This window comes from Polyodon spathula, chromosome 28 (genome assembly GCF_017654505.1).
Source record: "Polyodon spathula isolate WHYD16114869_AA chromosome 28, ASM1765450v1, whole genome shotgun sequence".
Taxonomy (NCBI): domain Eukaryota; kingdom Metazoa; phylum Chordata; class Actinopteri; order Acipenseriformes; family Polyodontidae; genus Polyodon; species Polyodon spathula.
This window is the reverse complement of record NC_054561.1, coordinates 4,696,145-4,719,147: the sequence shown is the minus strand read 5'-3', so window position 1 is coordinate 4,719,147 and position 23,003 is coordinate 4,696,145. Positions and strand designations below refer to the sequence as shown.

The following is a 23,003-nucleotide window of genomic DNA, read 5'->3' as shown; positions in this document are numbered from 1 at the left end:
TACAAAATAAAACGTTGTTTATTAATCAGCAACACAGAAAACACAGGAGAACATAGAACGCCAAAAACCCCGAAGTGCACACGCGCCTTCCTTTTATACTCTTAGCTAACACGTGTTAACTAGCACACACGCACACACGCACACACACAGCTGTATATTACTGAATACTTTCTTAGACATTATTCAAGATAAAAGCAGTAAAAAAAAACAAAAAAACTCATATAATAGAGTATTCTGTCCATAATATCATACATTAAAATTATTATTATGAATCAAAGGCTTATTTTCAACAAACATTGCTTCTCGCTAATGTTAAGTGTATAGGCTTTGCACGCAAATGCATTTTTTACATACAGAACATTGTAAAACAGTAAAACTCCACACTTTCATATACGTAATCATAAAACATTATATTAAGGTAAAACAAAAGCAACCCATTGAGTTAACCATCTTGAAAATAATAAATCATAATATTATTAACTTAACCAAGACTCAAGCCTTAGCCAAATACAACTGAACTGACAGTTTTTGTGAACATTTTTTGGCAGATTTATCCATTACTTTCACCATAAATAAACCCCATCACCTCTTTCCAATACCTCCAGTGCCACCCCATACCCCTCCTGTCTCTTTATCTAATATTGCACTTTAGTACAATTTAAAGGCATCATAGCAAGTGAAATAATACATGTAATCTTTACTGTCATTTAGTTCCATTTGCTATATACAGTACGTCTTACATATCCAGTTTTGAAAGAAGCACTTGTTATATTTAAAGTTTAAAAATTGGTATTTGTTAGCATACCAGGTTAAAGAAAGTGCACTCCCTAGGTCATTTAAACTCGGCAATGTGAATTTCTGCCCGCCTCTAACGCCTCCTTTCTGGTCTTAACCAACCAGCTGCTTTCCCTAACAACTCACATGTTTTACAGCAAGTGAGATGACATTGCTGATTAAGCCTTGATACAATATGATATACATGCCACAAGGTATCCTGAGGGATGTTAACCCATTCAGTAATTAATATTGGCAATTTGTGCAGAGAGGTAGAAGAGGGATGTGATGAGGAATGCATTGCTCTAGGTCATCCCAAGCATGCTCAGTTGGATTAAGATTGAAGGATTCTGGTGGCCTGTCACACTCCTCAAACCGTTTCGGCACAATTCAGGCACAGTGGTTGGGTGCATTATTTTCATGAGAGTAACCATTGTTCAGACTTCCAAGAACAATCACTTAACGAAATTCACATTTTTTGCTGAACTACAGAATCCTGTTTGGTTTCAGCATGGACAGGGAAAAATACAGTAAAAAATATGGAACTGGTTTTTGAAGTCTGTTTCTTACACTCACACATTGTGCAGCTTTGAATAAACACCTGTACAATAATTTAGCTTAAACAACATCCCAACACCGCCTCAATTTCAAAACCATACAATTGGATTACAAGAAGCTTCTTTTAAAACTGCTTTGGGCCACATAACATATATTCCTACGTAGAAGTCAGCATTGTCAAAATTGGTGGACGAATTTAATTCAAAGTCAATTACAGGCACCAGCCTACGTCGCACAGTGTATATGGACAACAATTTGACTTGAAAAGTGCCAAAAGAATACCAAATCAGACATGGGTTCCCTTTCATGTAAAACTTCTTAAAGTGAAAGTCGACATTCTTTTTTTGTGCAAAAAGTGAGGAAACACAAAAAGCAAAATGTACACAGCATGCAGTATCCGGGCGTACCTGCGCTTAAGTGCTTCTATCAGGAAAAGTGAGTTTTGATTTCCGAGTTTACACTGCCTGGTCCCGACTCAGCCATCCTGAAATATGTGTTCATAGTAGTTGAGAATGCATTCCACAACCTGATTCTGGAAGACCATGTGCATGGCAATGTTTCCGGTTTCAGATTCCGGTTTCAGGAGTGTTGGTCCAAAAACAATAGCCACGCTGTGAACCGACATGCGGTTCACCTCCTGGTACCCCACCACCCTGAAAGAACACAAAAGGCTTTGCTCAGACTCGGCTCAATTCACAAAACTTTAAGGACTGAAATTTGTTATCTTTGTAAACAGTCAGGATGTGACTGTTGTTGTGATACTAAATAAAAAAATATAAATGAAAAACTCAAATCTACATGTTATCACTGCACCAGATTTATTTCTCTTTGAAATGCTTTTAGTTTTATTTAATGTAAATTGCCATGTTTACTGTGGTACAGCAGTAGCACCACATTTCTATTTGCGTGGCACTCAAAAGATTTGTTTTGTGGTCTTACAGTATATACCAGAAGTGCAGTTGTCACAACCACAGAAGCACTACTCACTTGCGTAAATGCTTGAAGAGAAGACTCATGGTGTCGTGATTTGGCCGAGGAAGAGATCTCACCAAATCCCTCATGTAGTTTATTTTCTCTTTATGGCCAGGAATCTCTAGAGGCAAGAAGAACAGTACAATGTGTTAAAGATCAAAATGACCCTCAGTACAGCATAAAGCAGGAAAGGTCAGAGTATGAGGAAAAGCAACACAAGAAGTGACTGATATAGTCCATATACAGATGCTCACCATAATGCTTTTATGTTCTTCCTTTAGTAACAGAGATACAGCACACTGACAAAATTCCTTGCTTGCTTGCTTTTTTTTTTTTTTGCATGTGTGTAAATAGCATGGGGTCTGTAAACGGCACCATTTAAGGAATTTAATAAATTGTACTTACTAATTGCAGCAATAAAATTATTAAAGTGGGTGAAAGGGAAGAGGGGCTCTGGCAGCTCACGGAAGAAGAGTTTTAGGGATCCAGTGATAACATGGACATCTTCCCAGTGGCCGTCATCCAAGTCCAGGTTCTCCTCTAGAGAAATTAAGAGAGAACAGAAATGTGGGTTCATAGGAGGTTCTGATTTATGAATTTTACTCTTCAGGTTAAAACTTAGTTATAAAAAAACAGGTATACCTGAGGAATACCTGTATCAGTACTTCTATATTACACTAAAACATTTTGTATTTATTATTACATCAATATATCTGCCAAATGTAGAAGTCGTGCAATTTCGGGCGCAAGTCAGTGGGACACATTTTGGGCAACAAAACCCAAGAGTTTTAAAATATACAATTTAAAAAAGTAAAAAATTGAGAATAAAGGGCCTTTGTAACATTAATCTCCCCACCACTCACATTGCTTTTGCTGGAACAAGGAAATGTGTGATATTTTGAAGGTAAAACGTTACAAATGTTACAATAGACAGGGCAGTGAAATTACTATGTTAACAGTAAGGGATACAAAAGTGATACAAATGGCTATATGATGCAGATCTTACCGTGATCTACTTTGAAGCGCAGTTTCTGAATGACAGCCAAGTTCCCACTAACACGATAAATTCCATCTATATCTAGACCTTAAAAGAAAAATAAATGAAAAGGTTTCGCAAAGAACTAAATGTTATTGCTGGATATGAAGCTTGGAAACTAGTTTTTAGTCCCATAAAATAATACATCATACTGTACAGTATGGTATGAAAGCTACAGATTTCCTAATGATGGTTTTGAAAAATAATACCCCGTTGTTCTACTGTCTTGATACATTTCTCCACAAAGACTGGTATTGTTGTATTCTCCCTCTCACACAGTGCGTCTAAGTAACATCCAAAAACTTGATCTGAAAGTGAAATATGCAAGAAAGGCAATATTAGCAAAATATAATGCATAAGGCATCAAATGTATTCGCTGCACTGCTCCACACAACACTACAAGGATCAACCATGGCTTAGGGTTTACCCATTACCTTGTCTCACCAGCAGGGGTCAGCAGTAACATTAACAGCAGAGCAACTCACAAGCCAGCACTGCAAAATATTTGCATGTTCAGAAAATACGTAAAGGTGCCTATTCATAACTCTCAGGTTAAACAGTGCTTTGAAAATGAGAATAAACTATCACGCCTTCTCTAAATCAGAATATATTTTGATCAAACTCGGCTTTAAAAAATACGGATCCCAGGGGGACTACAGGGAATCCAATAGTTGATTTTGTGTGCTTTTCTCTTTAAATCATCCCTCCATAGAAAACACTTCCGGTTCTTAGAAAACACATTTTCGCACATACAGCTTTTGTTATATGCACTGAACTGAAGTTGTACAAGCCTTCTGTTTTATTTTATTTATTTATTTTTTTATCAGCTTACCTCTGATGTACCCCTTTTCCCTGACTGACTGCAGTGTTGGTCGGCGCTGCAGAAATTTCCTCAGTTTAGTGCGCACCTTTGGATCTGTGTCTCTATACGTGCTGGAGATACTTCGTCTTGTGGCTAAAAATATAATAATAATAATAATAATAATAATAATAATAATAATAATAATAATAATAATAATAATAATAATAATAAAAATTGACCATTTGGTTTTATTCATTGGAACTACCTTGAGTTTATAAAATATATTCAAATATTCAAAGTTATTATATATATATATATATATATATATATATATATATATATATATATATATATATACGTGTGTGTGTGTGTGTACTTAGTGATTTGACTGTCGCATGCTGTTCTGCTTATCATAACTCCAGCATACACAGATAGGTGGCTAAAGTCAGTTGGCCACTTTGCAATCCTCTAATGGATGGTATAATGGTCTTTGCATTGAATAAACACATACTGTAACTGTATTTTACATTTATTTGAAGATGAGCCAAGTATCTATTCTGGAATGCCTAAAACTAGGGGTGTCCAATCACGGTCTGCTGCAGGTTTAACAGGTAAAATCAGATAGTTAACTACTTAAGGGTCTGGATGGGCGTTCATTTGATTCAACTTTGGCCACCCTAACAGTCAGTGATCAAGGGTCAGAGTGGCTAATGGCCAATGATTGCTCCATCTCCAGTTCAAACAAAAAAAAGGGATCACTGATAAACCACTGCACTTGTGAGATGGATTTTTCATTAATAAAATGTGTGTATTTGAAGGCAGAGGATTATCTTCTGAGGAGTACTATTAGATTTAGTAAGCAAGGTGCTCAGGTCTGGGTATTGCTGGAGTGGGGTGTGTATCTCCAGCTCAGGCCCGGCTTACTTACAGTGGTTCTTCTTGTCTTTTTCATCTTTGTCTATGGCACTTTGGGATTTCTCACTGCTAAAGGATTCGTTCACACTTTCATCATCTTCCAAAGGATGATCTGGACCCTAGAACGGCAGTAGCAAAACCAACACATCAACGCATCATAAATCTCAGCCAAAAAACAGAAAAGGAGCTCCAATTAATTAAACATCAATTCATTTAAAATAGGTAGACTATGCTTGGTGATTAAACCTCTGACAGCAGGGTCAGTAATACTCCTACAAAATAAAAAAGCGCATTACAGTTAGTGGCCTGCGTTTCTGCTTGCCTGTGTATTACTGACGCGTGAAATACATTAAATATAACCCACACATTAAGAAAAACGTGCTGAACCCTAGACTGACAGACTTACATTACTTACAAATCCAGACTGGCAGATGCTCAAAGCCAGACTGATTGATTTATATGGTGTGCAATATATTAATACAGTATATGCTAGAAGTACATGCCTCTCATGATTTTGGAGCTTGTTACCTACCAGTGAATTTTAAACATGAAATACCCCGCTTACCAGCTTCCTGATGGTCTCCATTATCACTTTATGCCAGTCGCAAATAATAGTTTCTTTGTCATACTGTACTAGGTATTCCGAGCCATTACGGGTTTTCAACTACAGGAAAACACACAAGCACAAGAGAAAAATCATGATCTTTATTCACATCACGAGCAAGCTGTTTCCTGAGAATTTAATATTGTAGAAAGTATAATTTTCTAAATAATTCAAAATCAAAGAACATTATATATTCAGTAGCAAACAAATTAGTAGTAACTTAGTGGACAACCGTTTCAATAAAGTGTCAACGTTTTTTGTGTCTTACCTCACAAACGTTCTTCTTGCTAGATTTATCTTTCGATGCCCAGCTGATCGTTGCTCCTCGTAATTCTATTGTATATTCTGGGACAATCTGATTGGACTGCTTCTGTGAAGAAAAGAAAGAAATCAACCTGGCTTGCTAGTAGCCTTTTCCACTTCTGAACTACATCCACAGTAAGTGGAATAGCTAATTTTTGTCTAGATATTCTAAATCTACTTTCTTCATTAATCCAATTAAATCTGGCACAGCGGATTGCTGAGACCTAGATTCTGATAGCCTCAAGCACATTCCGAGTTTCTTTATAACTGGATGAGAACTGTATACGGACATCTCAAGCACCATAACAATCTGAAAAAGATTAGAGTAGTGCTTTGTATATTTCCATCTGAAGCATTTAAAAGGCAAGTTATGCCTTTTTCTTACCAAGGACCCCATTTGTTGAGATTTGGGATCTTTGTAAAAGGTTAGAATTTCCCCATGCAGTACAGTCCATGATTGAGTCCAGTTTTTTCTGTGGGGTACAAATGCAAAATGGTCACAATAAGGTATGGACTCTAAGGGAAAAAACACTTGAAACCACAAAGTGTGCTTCTTTACCTTTACTTTTTCCATCACACGCATTGCCACTAGATGGCAAAAAGGTTGTAATTGTGGCATTTTAAAGCTGGCAAAAATACAGATGGGTTTTTGGAACCCTTTGTGTTTAGGTACATCATTGAAATGGCCAGTTCTTTTGGTTGGATTTAAAATACGCCTTCTTTTTACATCCAGGCTCATCTCTGCCATCATCACCTGTCTTTCTTCAAAACTATCTGGCACATACCACTCCGATCGGGTTGTTTGGAATTTTCTCTCCCATGTGCGCTGGATTTTTTGTGTCTTTCGGAATATAAACATTCTTCTGTTCATTTGCCTGATTGAAGCAACCGGCTACAACACAATTAGAGGCATTCTATTATTAAAAATCTGCCTGTCTCTGTGAATATCAATCTGTCTTTTGTTCACCTTCTCCTTTTGTGAAGTCACTACCGGTATCGTGGGGCTGCTTCAAAACTGAGACAGTAAGTTGCGCCCTTCACATTAAAATTCACATTTTAGTTTTCAGTTGTTATGCTGCCTGCCTTTGGAACTCTGTCCCAAGTTATATAAGGAATGCTAGCACAGTCAATCATCGTTAAAAAACATATTTGTTTGAGTTTTCTTATTTTTTGATCTGGACTGACTGGCCAAGGGCTTTTTTGAGTGCCCTGGGATTTCCCACATAAAGAGGGCTACATAAAAGCAAACTGTATTGTAATAAACAGGAAATGGTCAATTTAAAGTCAACATGTACAACTCACTCCTAGTAACTTCCTTGAGATGCAAACAATTGGAACCTGACTTCCACTTTAGGTATTCAACATGTTTTTTTTGTTTGCTTTGTTCCTCATTAGAAGCAGAAACAAATAAGATTTGCTTTTAATCAAATGAGAAAAACAAGAGGCCACTCCGGCAATAGCATTTGTGTCTACACCTGCAAAACATTCTAACAACTAATTATCCTTTAGACACTAATTTTAAGAACAAAAATCCATTATAGCTCAAAATAATCCCCAAATATGGTAACAGTGATGTGAATGTAGGCACAATGTTTACAAATTTTATTTTTAAAACATCACATTTTGTAGGTTTCAGGTGCAGGTCTAAAGGAGTAGAAACACCACACATATGCCACAGAAGCAAAGCTGAGGTCTTATTTAAAAACCAACAAGTGTCTGTTTGATTATGTAAATGCTGACTGGCTTTAAACTTATAACCTACTCAGACACACACCACTGTTTGTTTTGCTCAGTATTTGTTTTTGTTTGTTGTTATTGATACATGATATTCTTTATAATTTTGTTCATACAGATGTGTATTATATAACCAGCGAAACCAGATACAATTAAATCATTATTTTACCAATGTGGTTTGGGCAGCAATAACTAATTATCTGCTTTAACATTATTTAAAATAAATACATAAGTAAATAAATATACACTGCCTGTTTCGTTACCTGAGTCGTTTTCCTTTATCGACAATCTTTGTCTTATTAAGAATGCCCGCCTTTTCCAGAATATTTGACTGAAAGAAAAATTATTATTTTTAATAAGACCCAAAAATACAGAAGCGTCTATTCCCAATAATATGTATTTTATTCTTCTGAAATTACTAGTTCATAATCGTATTACACTAGCTTGGTTGTGGTAACTTTATAAATTTTATTTTTGAATAATGTTTTCAAAAGTTGTAATAAAATGGATTTCTAGCAAGCATGATTTTGCTTTAGATAAGTACTTGAAATAACATTGTTATGTGAATTACAGTGGTAAGAAACTGGTCATGTAAATTAAACATTTAGGCATAATTTTAAATGCTTAACACTTCCCTAGTGTTTAAAACATTAAACTAAAATTGTACCACCTCTACTAGTGAAGTTTAACAGTTCAATGTGCATTAAAATGATACAATAATTAATAAAAATGCTGTCACTTTACCACTTCACACGGTCTGTTCAGTAAAATGAAAAAAAAAAAGCGCTTACATATTCAAAGATATTATAGAATTATATCGTGGCCATCAAAGGCAAAAAGCCACCAGCATTATCCAAATGACCTAATTTGGACTTTTGCAATCATCTCCTGTGCCTTAGAGCTATTTCAATTTGTTCTATTTGGTCTCTAATGAAATTAAAAAAACGTAATGACATCATATTCTGGAAGGGATATATCAAGATATTTGCATGAAAGCACTGAGGTGTGTATGAACTTTAGGAAGATTCGTAAAAATCAGAATGAGCTTACACCTGTAAAGCATGTCGAAAGTGACTCTTATCTCTTTCCATATTGCATTTAAAGTATGCTTTAAAGTCCTAGGCTGATTTTTACATTTTTTTTTGGCAGGCTGTTGAACTTAAATGACAATCAAATAGTTGTGTAATAGAGGCTACAAGCTTTCTATCATGTTATCTTACTTATCTAGTAGCAGTGATATTGCTATTTCAATGCATATTGGTCTAATTAGAGAGGAAATTTAACAGTGATTTGATACATTTGGGATTGCAGATCTTTACCTTTGTACTGAATTCAAGGGTGGTCTTAATATTGAATGCTATTAAACAGGCCAAAACAAGTCTAGTCTTTAAGAGGTTAAAACCCTGACCATGTGTTATCGTACATTTTAGTTATGGCATTCTCTTCACCATGCAGCAACACAATTAGTAAACCACGTTGCTAATATATATATTTTTTCTTAAATACTAACGGGTTGTGGAGTTTCACAAGGGTTTCCATAACTCGAAATCTCCGTTCCAAATTCAGACGACGCATTTCTTCTGTGTGTGGGTAAAAATTTCTAAAACAAAAAAAAAAAGGAAAAATATACATACAGTTATAAGCAGTTTTGAACACTTGAGCATTTTATTTGATGCATATCCACAGCTTTTCTGGTCTACCGCTTTAAGTCGGTGTTCCATTTTCTGTTTTTTTAACAGTTAAAGCCTGATTTCTACCCTAATGGATCGTGAGAATGCGTGGTCAACAGTGAGTGATTATTGACAAACTTGCAGTTGACCACACACCTGAGAAACCCCATGCCGAATGTGGTAGAGGGACATGCTAGGTAATTAATAGCCAGTTAATCCTTCTGTCACAATATAAAAACCTGCAGCTTTGGCTGAACTTAAAGTGTGTTCAGAGGTGGAACGAGAAGTTAAACGTGATAAGTGAGACTAAAACTGAAGGTAAAGTTTAGATAGGAGCTGCTACGCTTGCTGGTTCAGGCTCACATGATACTTGCTGTGTTCATTAGTCTGTGCAGTGCACTCGTATCCCAGCTCTGCTGTCAGTCTATTTTCCTGGCCTGACGTCACTACACGAGCCAGCCTGGTCACAAATGGTGATTGATTATATTCTTAATTTTTTTTATCATTACCTTAAAAAGACCCAGGTATTTTTCAAGGCGGGTACCAGGTTTCACATTTTTTACCCGTGCCAACCTCTAATATTTACACAACCCAGAATAGCTATTTATAATGCCATCTATAATATTGCCCTTAGATGCTGATATCTAAAAGAGTTTAAACATCGCGTACGGCAGCCATGCTCCCTTGAAACTGCCTAGCTTCGTTTTGTTCAAAGATTAGCCTCTTGAAAAAGCATTCTATGCTTGTTTAGAAGAGTTTGCTTGCACGCACGGTGTCCTCCTGGTCCCGCGACCCCATGTGAGAGATTGGAGCAATCATCGTGTGCCGCCAATTTTTCATCTGCATTTTGCCATCTGGGTCAAATCCGTTCCTTAATTGTGGTTGGTGAGTGCGAGGAGACAGCTAAGAGGAACAGAAAAATATAAAATGTTCAAGACTATTAAGCATAATACAACGCAAACATCCATTTTGTGGAAGCCATCACAAAAACTTATTTTAAAACCAAAAATAAGCCCTAATTAGAAGCTTTGCCAAATTAAAATCTCTAAACTCTTAAGAGATTTTAGATCAGATTGAAATCCATCCCAAATAGACAGACACAGTCTTTTGATAACAGGATTCCCCAACACACAGTTAAAACTTGTATCAGCAGAATAAAGAGCATGGGTTGTCAGTACAGTACTTCAAAAGGTCTCTGAGATGGGGCTTGTAAAATTATTGGCACAGTTATAGTAATGAATGTCACACCACTGCTTATCTGGGCATGCCATTACCTGAGGTAAGGTCCACTGAGATTTTGATCCATCAGTCTTGTAGAAGTAGGTTTGTCCATGCTCATCCTTTGACTTTATCCACTGTGATTTAAAACAATAAGTATATAGTTATTAGTGATTTAAGTGTTTTAAAACATGTGGAAAATAACTAGGTTATGGATCCAACCTCTCTTTACCATGCATTATAAAACAGTTCTGTAAAATTAAATGGGATCTAGTGCTAAGTTGTTATTTTTCTCCTCAATATACTGTACATATGTATGTGTATAACAATGATGCCTCAATTATAGTTGACATAACACATGATATTGCCTGAAGTCTGTCTTATGAGACACCCTGTATATAGAAAATATTTAAATAATCTACAAAGGTAGAAAAATGCATACAATTGTATTTCAAGATTGAAATAAAGATTGTGTACTATGCATTATGTCATACTCCTATAAGTAGATAAAGACAGTAGCATGCTGATATTAGCATTTATTGACCTGCTCAAATACTGAACTCTGGTGACTGCTTCTGCATTTCAAACACTTAAAAATAAATCTGCAAACAGAGCTGAGAAAGGGCAGGAATACAGAAACACAGCCTGCTCCTCCAGACCACAGCCCAGTCTGCATGCTATGAATACGTATGCAAAGGCAGCAGCATAGTGGAGGCAGCAATTATTATTAGATTATTAGTTTTCAGTTGAGAAACGCTAACACCTGTGCTCAGTTTTTATTTTGAATGACTGAATTATTCATGTGAACTCTTTTTAACTCTCAAAGCGTAATTTTAAAATTGTATGTTCCTACAGCCGTTTAGAGGCTGGGATTTCAAATTGACTTTATTGAAAATGCATAAAATATTAAGGGACATGCAATATGAAAATAAATGTAGAATCAAATTATAACACAGACGTAATTATGGAAAACCTATAACATAATTTTTGACCCTAAAAGTTTGTCACAGCACAATTGTAAGAGCCATTACTGGAGCGCATTCCCGAATGGATATATATATATATATCTATATATATTATAATATAATATATAGAATTATATTCAAATAAAAATGTTACCTGTTATAATTGCTTGTATAGCACATTTGTCCATCCTTGTCTATCTTGCATGACCAGCCCTCTGGCGTGTCTGTGTCGAGTTTAACCTGGGGGATCCGGTCTCTCTTGACTGTGGAATAGTTTTTGAGTAACAAATTCGGAGAGACCTCCACATCCTCAGAGAATGTAGGATAATCCTCTTCTGGAAGGGGAGGCTGGAAATGAGAACAACCTTTTTATTCGTTAGTCGTGACAGACAGGACCTCTGACAGTGCTGAGGAATGGTTTTGGTCTGTCTGAATATTTTGTTTTGGAAGACCTGAATTGCACTACAAAATGTTTGCCCAAGACTTATACATAGCTGTACATTATGGGCCTGTATCCACTTTGTAAGTGAAAAATGCTCAAATAAAAGTCGCTACATTTAAAAAATATATAAACACGTGAAATTTTCGGCCCGCTAAAATAAAGGGGTTTACATAATTTCTTTAACTAAGAAATTGCAGTGTCCAGTGTGAAAACATCCAGTCCAGTACACTCTGTTCTCTTTACACAACGCCCTCACAGGTCAGGAGGGAGATTGATCACCAAGAATCCTTCTTTCTCTGTCACCTATCCCAACCTTTGTCTTGGTTTCCGCTTCGTGCATTTCGTAAGTAATGATAAATTCATACTACTGGGTTTAGGATTAGTTGAAGTCTACTGTATGTTGTATTCTGATTAGAATTGTTTTATTCTTCTTTAGCGCTTGCTTCTAAAATTAAGATTACCTTAGAATTTATGATTTTATGACACATGAGAATTATGGTTGAACCAAAATTGTTTCAGAACATTTTACTACATCAGGAATACATCTGGACTGTATCAATCTCTCATTTCCCAGGATAACCACAGCTAGGTGGTTGATGCAATCAAAACTGATTCCCTGTGCTGTAAAATACTCTAAAAACACCAAGTTGTGGCTTATCAAGAGAACCGAAGACATACCCTGCTTTGTGGCTGGTTTTCAGCCTCCATGTGATGCAGCGACGACAGTTCCTCTTGCTCTGGTGGCTCCCAAGAAGTCTCTCCGGATAGGGAGTTGTAGAAGAAATATTGGCCACTAGTCTCATCAAGGTGCTGTTCCCATTCTTTGCTGCCGCGGGGGCTCTCAGTGAGAGAGGTGGGGGGGGAGGGGTAGGGCTGGTCCTCAGTAGCCTCCTCATGGTCACCGAATGGGTTGTCCCAGGTTGTCTCTCCGGTGTCCAGGTTGTAGTAGAACTCCTGTCCACTCTTCTGGTCTGTATGCACCTCCCAGTTCTGAGTCTCTGAAGACAAATGTCTTTTTGTGGAATGAGGAGTGGGAGAAATCTGGGGAGCTTCTTGTTTTAGCTCAGCAACATTTGCATACACAGCACCATCTGGATTCTCACTTTCAAGCTGAAAACAGAAATAAACAATAGATAATACCAAATAATTTCATATTATTTCCTTTTAGTTTAATATTTATGAACATGGTTGTGGCTAACAAAAGTGTGTCCGTGATGCAACAAACTAAAATACCTGCACACCAGGAATTCAGCTTATAGAACAAGAGTGGAAAAAAACAGGCAGAAGCTATTTTTATATTTGAATAACTCCCAAGTATTGCTTATTATAGTTCAGGGCTTGTAACTACTATACTTTAGTCAATGAAATATCTCAGTGGTGGCTGGCATGGTTGGGCTGACAGCAGGGATTTCCAAACATTCCCCCTTTTAAACACATTATAGACATCACTTAAAAACAGGGAAGGTACTGATTAAAAATGTGTAATTACAAGATGAGATTCAATGCTTTTACATTCATCTTCAGCCTATGTGTGGTTTTCAGTACCAATCCTGGCTAATGGGAAAAGCATCTTCTGAAAATCTGAACTATTTAAGATCTCCTTGTGTTTTAAGGATGTTAATTGCTGTTTGGGGCTGCCGTTAGCTTGCTGTGTTGGATTAAATATTAGAAAGTAATAAACTCTGAGGTATACGGAATTTAATTAGATCATAAAGTTTTTTTATAGCACAAAATAAGCTGGGGGATAGTACAGAATTTTAAGTATAACTATGGTACATTACCAGAGAGAGGCTGTTACTTATAGAGAAAATGGGTCTCTACTAAACTATGCCTAGTACATATTTTTATAAGTACTAGGCATCTCTTCAGACAGGTACAACCAATTTCAGATAATAATAATAATAATAATAATAATAATAATAATAATAATAATAATAATAATAATAATTGAAAGCATTTTCTGGATAAATATATTGGGTCATATTGGCCTGAGGCATTATGTTTGTTTACAAAATAAAATAGTTTATTTTCTGTTTAGAAGTAAATGGGTTCCGGAAATATCTTTAGCAGACCAGGATAACATACAACACTGGACAATGTGTACTCACTTTAATTACTTGATAAGAGAACTACAACTGCTTAAGAATTTAAATTAAATTAGGCCTTAACAGAAACTTTGGTGTACATTTTTAAGAGTTTAAGATGTTGTTAATAAAAGTTTTTTAAAACATACTTTAAATGTCTTTTCCTTGATAAACTGTATAAAACAGGTAATACAAGAAAGTGATTTAAATCAGTGATTTAAAAAAAAAATCGGCTTGATTTAAAATCAGCCAACCCTGATTATGTCAGTTGTATTGTGCACTGTATATTAAACCACATATGTGTATGAATGTACTGTACTGACAGCTTTGAGGATAAATACATTAATTGGGTCTGTGATCTTAGAAATACATTGTTTAGTTCATTGCTGCATATAAGTTCTCTAAAGCAAACAGATACCACAGTACCTCTGTAAAAATAAACATTTTTACAGACAGATATGACATCTACAGTTTTATTCTTGTGGACAAGTCACATTTTTAGTATTTTTCTTGCACAGCAAGAACACAACTTCCTGTCCCAAACCTACACAGGAAATACAAGAAAACAGCATAATGCTATAAACCACACCACTGTTTGTAGAAGTATTGAGAAGGACTATTTAACACTTTTTTGACTTTTGGTCAATTTCCAACTTAAGTCGTACTAGTACAGTGCCTAAATACGTTTGGCTCTATAATACACACAAAGAATTTAAACTCCATTGTGGAAGACAGTGCAATCTTTTAAAGTGGCTGACATTCTTACTCAACTTTATAATTAAAAAAGGATGAGGGTAAGTTATATTCTTCCACAGTTAACCCACCTGTGCATTTAGTTACATTGGAAAGAGTCCTGGTTGGTATTGCAGTTTATTTATATGGCATGCATAGTACAGTTTTTAAAAGGTTAGATTACAGTCAGTTCTGAAAAAGGGCCACAACTTGAGCTTGGCATTTAATACAACACAAATGTATTTTGTAATTATATAAAAACAGTGTTGGATCTCAATAGTACCTCAATTTAACTTCATGGCATTTGGCCCCCAGGGGCAATTCCTGCCCTTAACTTCACAGTGAAAAGCTGTCCATGGAAGAACAGGTTTAGCTTGACCTTGCTGATCTGTTTAGGTTAATGTAGCAGTTTGTAAACACCCTTCAGTGAGACACAAAAGACTTTAGTCTTGTGGGCACAGCTTTGAGAATGACAAAAGGGTATGCATTGACCAGAGTACTTTTCATAAACTAAGTGCCATGCACTTCAATGATGTGAACAGCAGCTATGACCCTACCTCCAGGGTAATGGGCGTCACGGAAAGTGACAAAGTTAATGTTTGAACCCCCACACAGTCACAATCACAAGCAGAGAACAGCCTGTGTGTAAAGGGGTCTTGTCCTCGTTATATGGGTGAGGGTCCATAACCCTTTGCCTTAATTAGTGTTACATTTGTGATGGCTATTATTCTCAAGAACATGCTAACCTGATCTATTCTCATTTTGAGGCACCTCATTCAAAATGTGGCATCTTATGCACTACTCGTGTCTGTCACATTCGACACAGTAAACTTTTATCACAGGCTCCTATAACCCATAAGATTTTTGTGTTTCAATCAAGTCCCCGCTAATCTTTCAATCTACATTATCTTTAATATCCATTCCTTCAAAACCTTACAATGTTTTTTGGAACCTTGCTAATTTCTCTTTAACGGTGGCAGATCTAAATGAAAAATATTTAAAGCCACAAACAGCGTCGATAGTGTTTTTGGTCTCTTTAAATATTGCACCAACCCCAATCGAAAACTGCTGAAACAGCTGGGCCTGCTGCCAGGAACTCAGTATAGTGTTCCACCCTTCTGTGGTATTCAGTTAACTGCTACTGCAATTACACTTTTCAGATACATTCCAGTGCCTCTCTTATATGGACTGGCTTATTCATTTTGTAATTGTTGTAGTTCATGTTGTTGATTAACAATTGAAGACAATGGAGATTAACTCCTGCTGTTTAATCAACTGCTGGGCTGATACCCACAGACGCCTAACCCATAGGGCAGAGGGGGCATGGGTCCCTCGACTTTGATTATGGTGGGGGAGGGGACACGACTATATACTTTTTTTGTGTTCAGTGTATACACACTATTCTATGTTGTGCCAAAAGGTGGAGTCTTAATCCATATATAAATTCAAGCAATCCAAGATTTAAAAAAAAAAAAAAAAAAACATATTTAATTTCCTAGGGCTAACAGTCATCACCAGTAGCTAACCCTTTAAATATGACAGAGCTGTACGATACCTTTGGTGTAGTGGTTGCTGTTCCCTTTGCTGGTGAGGTATATTTTGGTTCAAGTATCTCTGGAATAGACTCATACACATTTTCAGTCTCGTCGCATGTCCTTTCAGAGCTTGCACGCTGTCTTCCAGGTCTAGATATAACTGGGGGTGGTTGGTTTTGTTTCTGCATGTTATCTACAGACGTACACTCTCCACTTAAAATATCCCTCGTGGCCTGTGGTGGAACTGGATCAACTGAGCTTAAGCATGGTGCTGTATTAAGTCCCACAGTGTACCCTGCTTTTACTTTTAAATTATGTGAAGGCCATTCATCCACAGTTCCTTTGGAACCTAACAAGAAATCGGGTCCCAGGCTGTATAATTTTACATTTTTCTGGTTGACTGCTTGAAGTGAATTATCTTTGGTACATGGTGGAGATGTGTTGAGTTCTGCTGAAGTCGGTTTTATGGCAATCAAAGATTCAGATGCTGTAGGTTTATAAACTGAATCATGTATTTCCATCGGGACACCAAACGTGGATAAACGGTACTCATTTTTCTTATAGCTCAAGTTAGAATGCAACTGGACTCTTGCGTCAGTTGGCTTGTCACTCATCAAATTGAAGGAGGGGTCTTTCTTGTTGTCAGATTCGACATTGTTGGGGTGGAAATCCAACACAGATGGTATTTTGGATGGTAGCTCTTTCACGTACTTGGCTGGGATATAAAATGCTTTGGTGTTTTCATCTTTTCTAACGTGCCACCAGTTGTCGTTAGTTCTCGACAGGAGGATGTACCGTTCATTGGGTTTGATTGTTATGAGGCTGCCGTCTTTTGAAGCATATTCAAACTCATATTCCACCAGCACATACTCCTTGGTGGATTGCAAACCTTTCTCCATCTCTCTACAAAGAGGCTACGGCACTTCTCAGGAGATGGTTTGCAGAGATGTCGGCTTGGAGCTGGAAACAAAAGAAACTGTAAATCAATCAATATATAATGAAAATAAATTCCTTCTCAATCTAGCCGTGTTGGGATTGTATTAAGCATCTATATGTAGGTTGAATATTAAGAGACAATTGTTATACTAATAAGAGTAAGGAAATGTGTAGTACGCAAATACCTCTTACAAGTAGCTTGTTCTCTTCCAAAACAGTTGGTGTTTACTTTGACTATATTACACAATATGCACTGCTTAGTTATCAATACTCCTTCCACCAGCAGATGACAGTACATGCTTCTCAATGTATTTTTTTCTTATCAAACCTGTTATGAGGTTCCTCACAATTTAAGATCTGTCCTCTAAATCACTGCAGGAAGAGTGATTAAAAAACAAAGTGCTCCGGCTTTTCTGTTCCGTACCCCATCATGGATCGTTATCGCTGTGTTACCTGTTTGACAATGTGGGCAATAATCCTTACACTTTTTTGGAACCCCATTACTTACTCGTTAACCCACTTACTACAACAGATGAGTCCATACATTTTCAAGTAAGCCATGTGTGCATCATTTTACACTGTTTTGATTCAATGTGGGTTGACTGTGTGTTTTGCCAGTACTGAATGGATGATGCAACTTTTAATAATGTTAAAACGTGCCTGCTGTAATTAAAAACATACACACGGTTAATCTTGTGTGTCTCAAAGTGACAGCACATTTTAACGGCATTCTGAGGAGGCAGCAATTTTCTGTCCACTTTTACTGCACTTCAGCCATAATGGGGTTTCATAAGGGAAAATCTCTAACAAACACTATGCTAGACTTTATTAAATATGTGGTCTATTTTAATAATATAAAGTGTTGGATTTTGGATGGTTTTTTTTTTATATTATGTATTCTAACGCCATTTTCTTTGGTTGTATTCTATTTTTATTTTACTTTCCCCATAACTTTCTATGATGTTTGTATCCTTCTCAGTGGTTCTAATTGCAATGCACCGCCAGAAATTGACAACTGGAAACTTAATCCAAAGTGGAAGATCACCAGATGGTGTTGGCTGTTACTTCTAGCCTGGATTACACTGTCTGTATCTAATGGAGGCAACTAGAACAGAAGAGCAGCTCCTTACTCAGAGGACTAATACAACATTTATAATTACAAAGAAAACTGCATTTGCAACAAGACCCATCCAAAGTGGTTTCAAACATTATAGTAAGATTAGAGGTTAGTAAAAACTGCTTTTTAATAAGAATAATCTTTTAAACAAATGCATGTGCTGTGCTTTAATATAACTGTTTATAATACTTCTGCAGACTACAAAAACCTGCCACAGTATGTTTCAAACAAAGCTTAAAAAAATACAAAACTGTTTTGATCACTATTGTGCAGTCATAAATATGGGCCTAAAACCACAAATACAACTACTGTTCGCTATGTAGGGTTAAACGAGGATTCCTCAATCTCATCTGTTTTCGTGCTCATTGAACTCCTGATAAAGTCAAATCTTCTTTTTGACATTGTTTTGTTTCTTTGTTTCATGTTAGCTTTACAGCTTGACAATGTTGATAAAGGGAAAAACCACTGGCTTTGATTTTGATTGAAACTACCTTAGGCAATGTAAACAAACTTGTATGTCAACAAGCTCTCTGAGTGGGTAGATTAAGGAAGAAAGTAGGAAAACATTTGTGCAGGAATCATAATGCAAATTTGAACGTGGTTTTGGGACACTGCAGCTTTAAATAAATAGTGCAAGTTGTGTGTTGTAAACCCACAACAGGACTGAACCACAGACTGAAACAGGAAACTTGACTTCCCCAAAGCCTTATCTACACCTCAGAAACATTCAGTTCTCCATATATGGCACTTTGATGCACGTTACCGTTGTCAAGAGAGCACTGAACTGTGACTGTAGATTTTTAAGCCGATTAGAATGCCAACAAAATGGTTTGCACCACTGTCCTGATGATGCCATTGTACAGCACAGAACCGTTGTTATTGTAGTGGCGACCATTGTAGGTTATATTAATTTAATAGCTATTCAAATGTTACTCTGTTGAAATTCAGAGCAAGCTCTTTGGATTCAATTTGATATTCATGAACCTGCTCTACAGTGCTGTTGGTTTCTCTAAAATGTTTTATCAAGTGTGAAGAAAGCAGTCTGAAGTAGAAGGTTCTTATCTCCTCATTGTCAGTAACCAACAAAGGTAACCTGACTGCATGTCATGTGTTTTGATATAGTCTGTTAAGCTCACATTCAGTTAACCATTGAGGCTGTTTGCACCTACAACACAAGGGCTGTATCACATTTCTGTATCTGACACAATAAACATAACATTTGCTGTCATTATGGTTTTGAATCTGAAAGTGAGGAAAGCAGCATAGATTTACAATGGATTTAAAGTCTCCCACTCACAAAGAGAACTGGTGTGTTTCACCTTTTATATTACTGACATGTTTTGTTTAAAGATTTACTAGGCAATAAGCTCACTGAGGCACTACACACAATACAAAGCAACAACCATTTCAAATACAAAATAATGGAATTAAACAGATAAACACAATGCTTAAGACAGGGCTAAACAGAACTAAAAAGGCTAGTTTTGGTAGGTAAAATTATCTGTATATTATGCTTTTAGTTTGAATTTAAAACTATACATATTTAGTGGAAACATATTCCAAACTTTGGAGCCATGTGAAAACAACAGCTGTTTTGCCAAACTGAGTTGGACTATATAAAACAACAAAAATGACACTTATAAAATAGTAAATGCATAGTAAAGTGTAATAAAGCATAGTAAAGCAAAGATATGCATTGTAATGCATAATAATAAACAAGGTAAACTATGGTAAATACAACAGAAAAAGCATGCAAAATGCGGTGGCAAACTTTTATAAGGGTAGAATGACAGAAGGAAAAAAAAAACTTTTATAGAGGTTTATACAAAAACCTGCAAGTTCATCTGAAGTCTAATCGAGTAGCATGCTATTCCACTTTATTATTGAAATGGCTTATCTACACATCAACAAAAAAATAAATAAATAATCAAATTCAGTACACCAATGAAGGCACTAGCACTAGCCGAAACATTTGTTTACTTGACTTAGTTCCTTATAATCAAAGCTTGGTGAAATATAGACAAGGGTAGTTAAAAACACAAGGTATAGTAAAGCATGGGATTGGCCAGAATAGCATTTATTTTTAACGTTGACATATCACAGGAAAATCTACCTAATTCGATGGCAAATTGTACCACTTTTCCGCATTGACTGTGGGATATGTGCCATCATCTGAGGCTGTATTGGGAATCTGTTTTTGTGTGGTTGCAGTAAGCTTTGAGACACTGAGCAAATCAAAGATGGAGACTATATTGATCTTTTCTATCAAGCTAACTTAATTCACAGTAGTATGCCAAAAGAGCATTCAAAAGGTAAAGATGGAAGTGGAGATTTCCCACAATGTCACACACATTGTCATGCAATATTGCTTAGCTATAGCACCATTGTTGCCTATACAGACAATTAATCAATAGCACTATATTGCTGAGTTTGACAGAGGCCTAAGTGTTTTATTTAGCTAGTGGAAGTGATCAGAGAGTGTAAACCAGTGTAGGGTAAACTCAAGTTTACACCAGGTTGAAGTGTCGACATCAGCAGCTTTGGAAATGCAAGAACAACAAAGGGTGGCTGATTCTATTCACAGTCTTTGTAAATAAGGAAACCTATTTCCTTCAGACTGTGTTATTTTCATGTCTTAGAGACCGGCTATTCATTAAAGAAAAGACTGCATTAGCAGCACTACCTTCAGAACTCCTAAATGGGTATGGTTCTTACTGTTTGAAAACAACCCTTTATAATAATAAAATGATGGTGATCCCAGAACTATTTAGGTTTCTGAATGGTTCTTATTGCCATGACCTAAATACTGTTCAGTTTGTTTGTTTATTTGTATGTTTGTTCTTTTTATACTTGCAGCAATGCTTGCCAGCACCATCTAGTGTACAGCTACTGTATATTGCCAGCAATACAAAAGAAACTTGATCAATGATAGCTGCTTACTAAATGGCACTGGCTACAATGCAATGCCATTGGCTGATCTAGCCTGTGTTATAACGTACTTGCAATAAGAACCACTCATAAACGCCAACATTAGAAAAGGTAAGGAAAATATCTAAACTGTTGCTATATACATTTTATTCAAAATTGGCTATCTCTAGAAGCTGTTATTAACTTACTTTAATTGTAGTTAATGGCATTTTAATACAGGAAACCCTCTTTGTAAACTAGCTTGAGTATAAATAATATATATATAAAGATATATAAAGATATATAAAGATATATAATACATTGGAATTGAAACTATTAAAGGGAATTGAAACTATTAAAACATCTTGTTATCAGTGTCTTCAGATAACTGTTTAATCAATTGGACGATACAATCTGAAGATCTTCTGTCAGGCACATTGTATTAGACTGAACCACTAAGGTGAACGGAATAGGGGTTCCACTGTACAGAATACTTTGTTCTACAAAACAAACTTGTGAATCACGCTGGACAATATGTAATTTAATCCAGTGCACAGTTACCACAACAACATACATGTAAAATCTCTCTAAATGAAGGCTGCCCATTGACAAAAAATATTTCACAGAAAGCAAAAAAAAAAAAAAGACTTTCTATTAATGAATACACAATCTACTGGTAAATGTGTAAAACCACAAACACAAGTACAATACCACTTGATCAACTTTCAGCAATGTGAAATTTACCTGCTATATCTCTTATGTACACCACGGTAAAAGCATAGCGAAGTGTAGTAAAGCCTAATAAAATTATTAAAAAAAAACTATAAAGCACAGGCAAATGTAAACTTTTATATGGATACAAACCTGGAACCTGGAAAATCTACAAATACCAAGTAAATCTTATATACATATATAAAGAAAAACTTGAAAATGTATTTTTTAGAAGTACAAACAGTATATAGAGTACATTTCAAAGAAACCTGTTGTAACCCCATTTGGAAGTTGGCTTGTCTATACTTTCCAAGGAAACAATTTGAAAAATTCACCTACATACAGTACCCTATCTTTCTTAAAAGTTCAGGCAGACACTGGAAATATTTAAAGAATGAATGCGATAGTTACCTTAAGTTAGGAGGCTGCAGGATCATGTTATTCCTTCTAGTAAACATCCATTCTCAAGACATGAAAAAGGGTTTTGTGTTTTCCTGTGTCTATTTTCTCTCCAGTGTTGTTAAAGACTTACCCCTGTTTTGTGTGCTTGTATTGGTTGGCAGTAGGGAACTTGAAAGCTGTCTATCTGTGTGTTCGGTGTGCATGCTGGTTTCAACTTGCCTGCTTCTGTCTCTCTCTCTCATTTCCTGTTGAACAATATTGAGGGCAAGTTTACAAAACTGAGATTCAAGGCTGACTTCCTTGCGCGGCACAAAGTCAGGTTACAAGAGTCAGTACGGACAGGTTAAATGGAACCATGTGTTACCAAAATAAAGTGCCTGGGCTGCTGAAGCACATCATTTGCAAAATATATTTATCATTCTGGGGCATCCCCCTTTTTAGTTGATGCTGCTTAAGGATTTCTGTGGTGGATGTACCACAGCATAGCAGTGTGTTATCAGCCACTTTCCTTTTACTGTAAGAATCAATCTGTATTCAGCTGGAACTCTGCTAACGTGCTCCACTAATGTTTACCATGACAGATACT

At 36.3% G+C, this 23,003-nt stretch overlaps 1 protein-coding gene across 1 annotated transcript; it reads right to left on the bottom strand.

Moving 5' to 3' along the window:
• Window positions 1-22,515, bottom strand: LOC121301761 (rho GTPase-activating protein 12-like). The gene is made up of 18 exons (XM_041231359.1): window positions 22,427-22,515; window positions 16,365-17,304; window positions 12,672-13,103; window positions 11,706-11,899; window positions 10,643-10,745; window positions 10,140-10,271; window positions 9,209-9,298; window positions 7,962-8,029; window positions 6,350-6,437; window positions 5,930-6,031; window positions 5,623-5,721; window positions 5,071-5,176; window positions 4,173-4,295; window positions 3,550-3,648; window positions 3,311-3,388; window positions 2,710-2,844; window positions 2,320-2,425; window positions 1-1,985 (listed from the first exon to the last, which is right to left on the bottom strand). The coding sequence occupies exons 2-18, from the start codon at window positions 17,241-17,243 to the stop codon at window positions 1,808-1,810; spliced, it is 3,012 nt and encodes a 1,003-aa protein (XP_041087293.1). The 5' UTR covers window positions 17,244-17,304; window positions 22,427-22,515; the 3' UTR covers window positions 1-1,807.
• Window positions 22,516-23,003: the final 488 nt, after the last annotated feature.

Bases quoted from the DNA above. Each gene is read 5' to 3' on its own strand.
- LOC121301761 (XM_041231359.1), bottom strand. From the start codon at position 17,243: ATGGAGAAAGGTTTGCAATCCACCAAGGAGTATGTGCTGGTGGAATAT. The intron at 6,438-7,961 runs GTAACGAAACAG...TGTACCCCACAG, and splicing joins GATAAAGGAAAACGACTCAG to AAAAAACTGGACTCAATCAT. The intron at 5,177-5,622 runs GTAAGCGGGGTA...CTGCCGTTCTAG, and splicing joins TGGAGACCATCAGGAAGCTG to GGTCCAGATCATCCTTTGGA.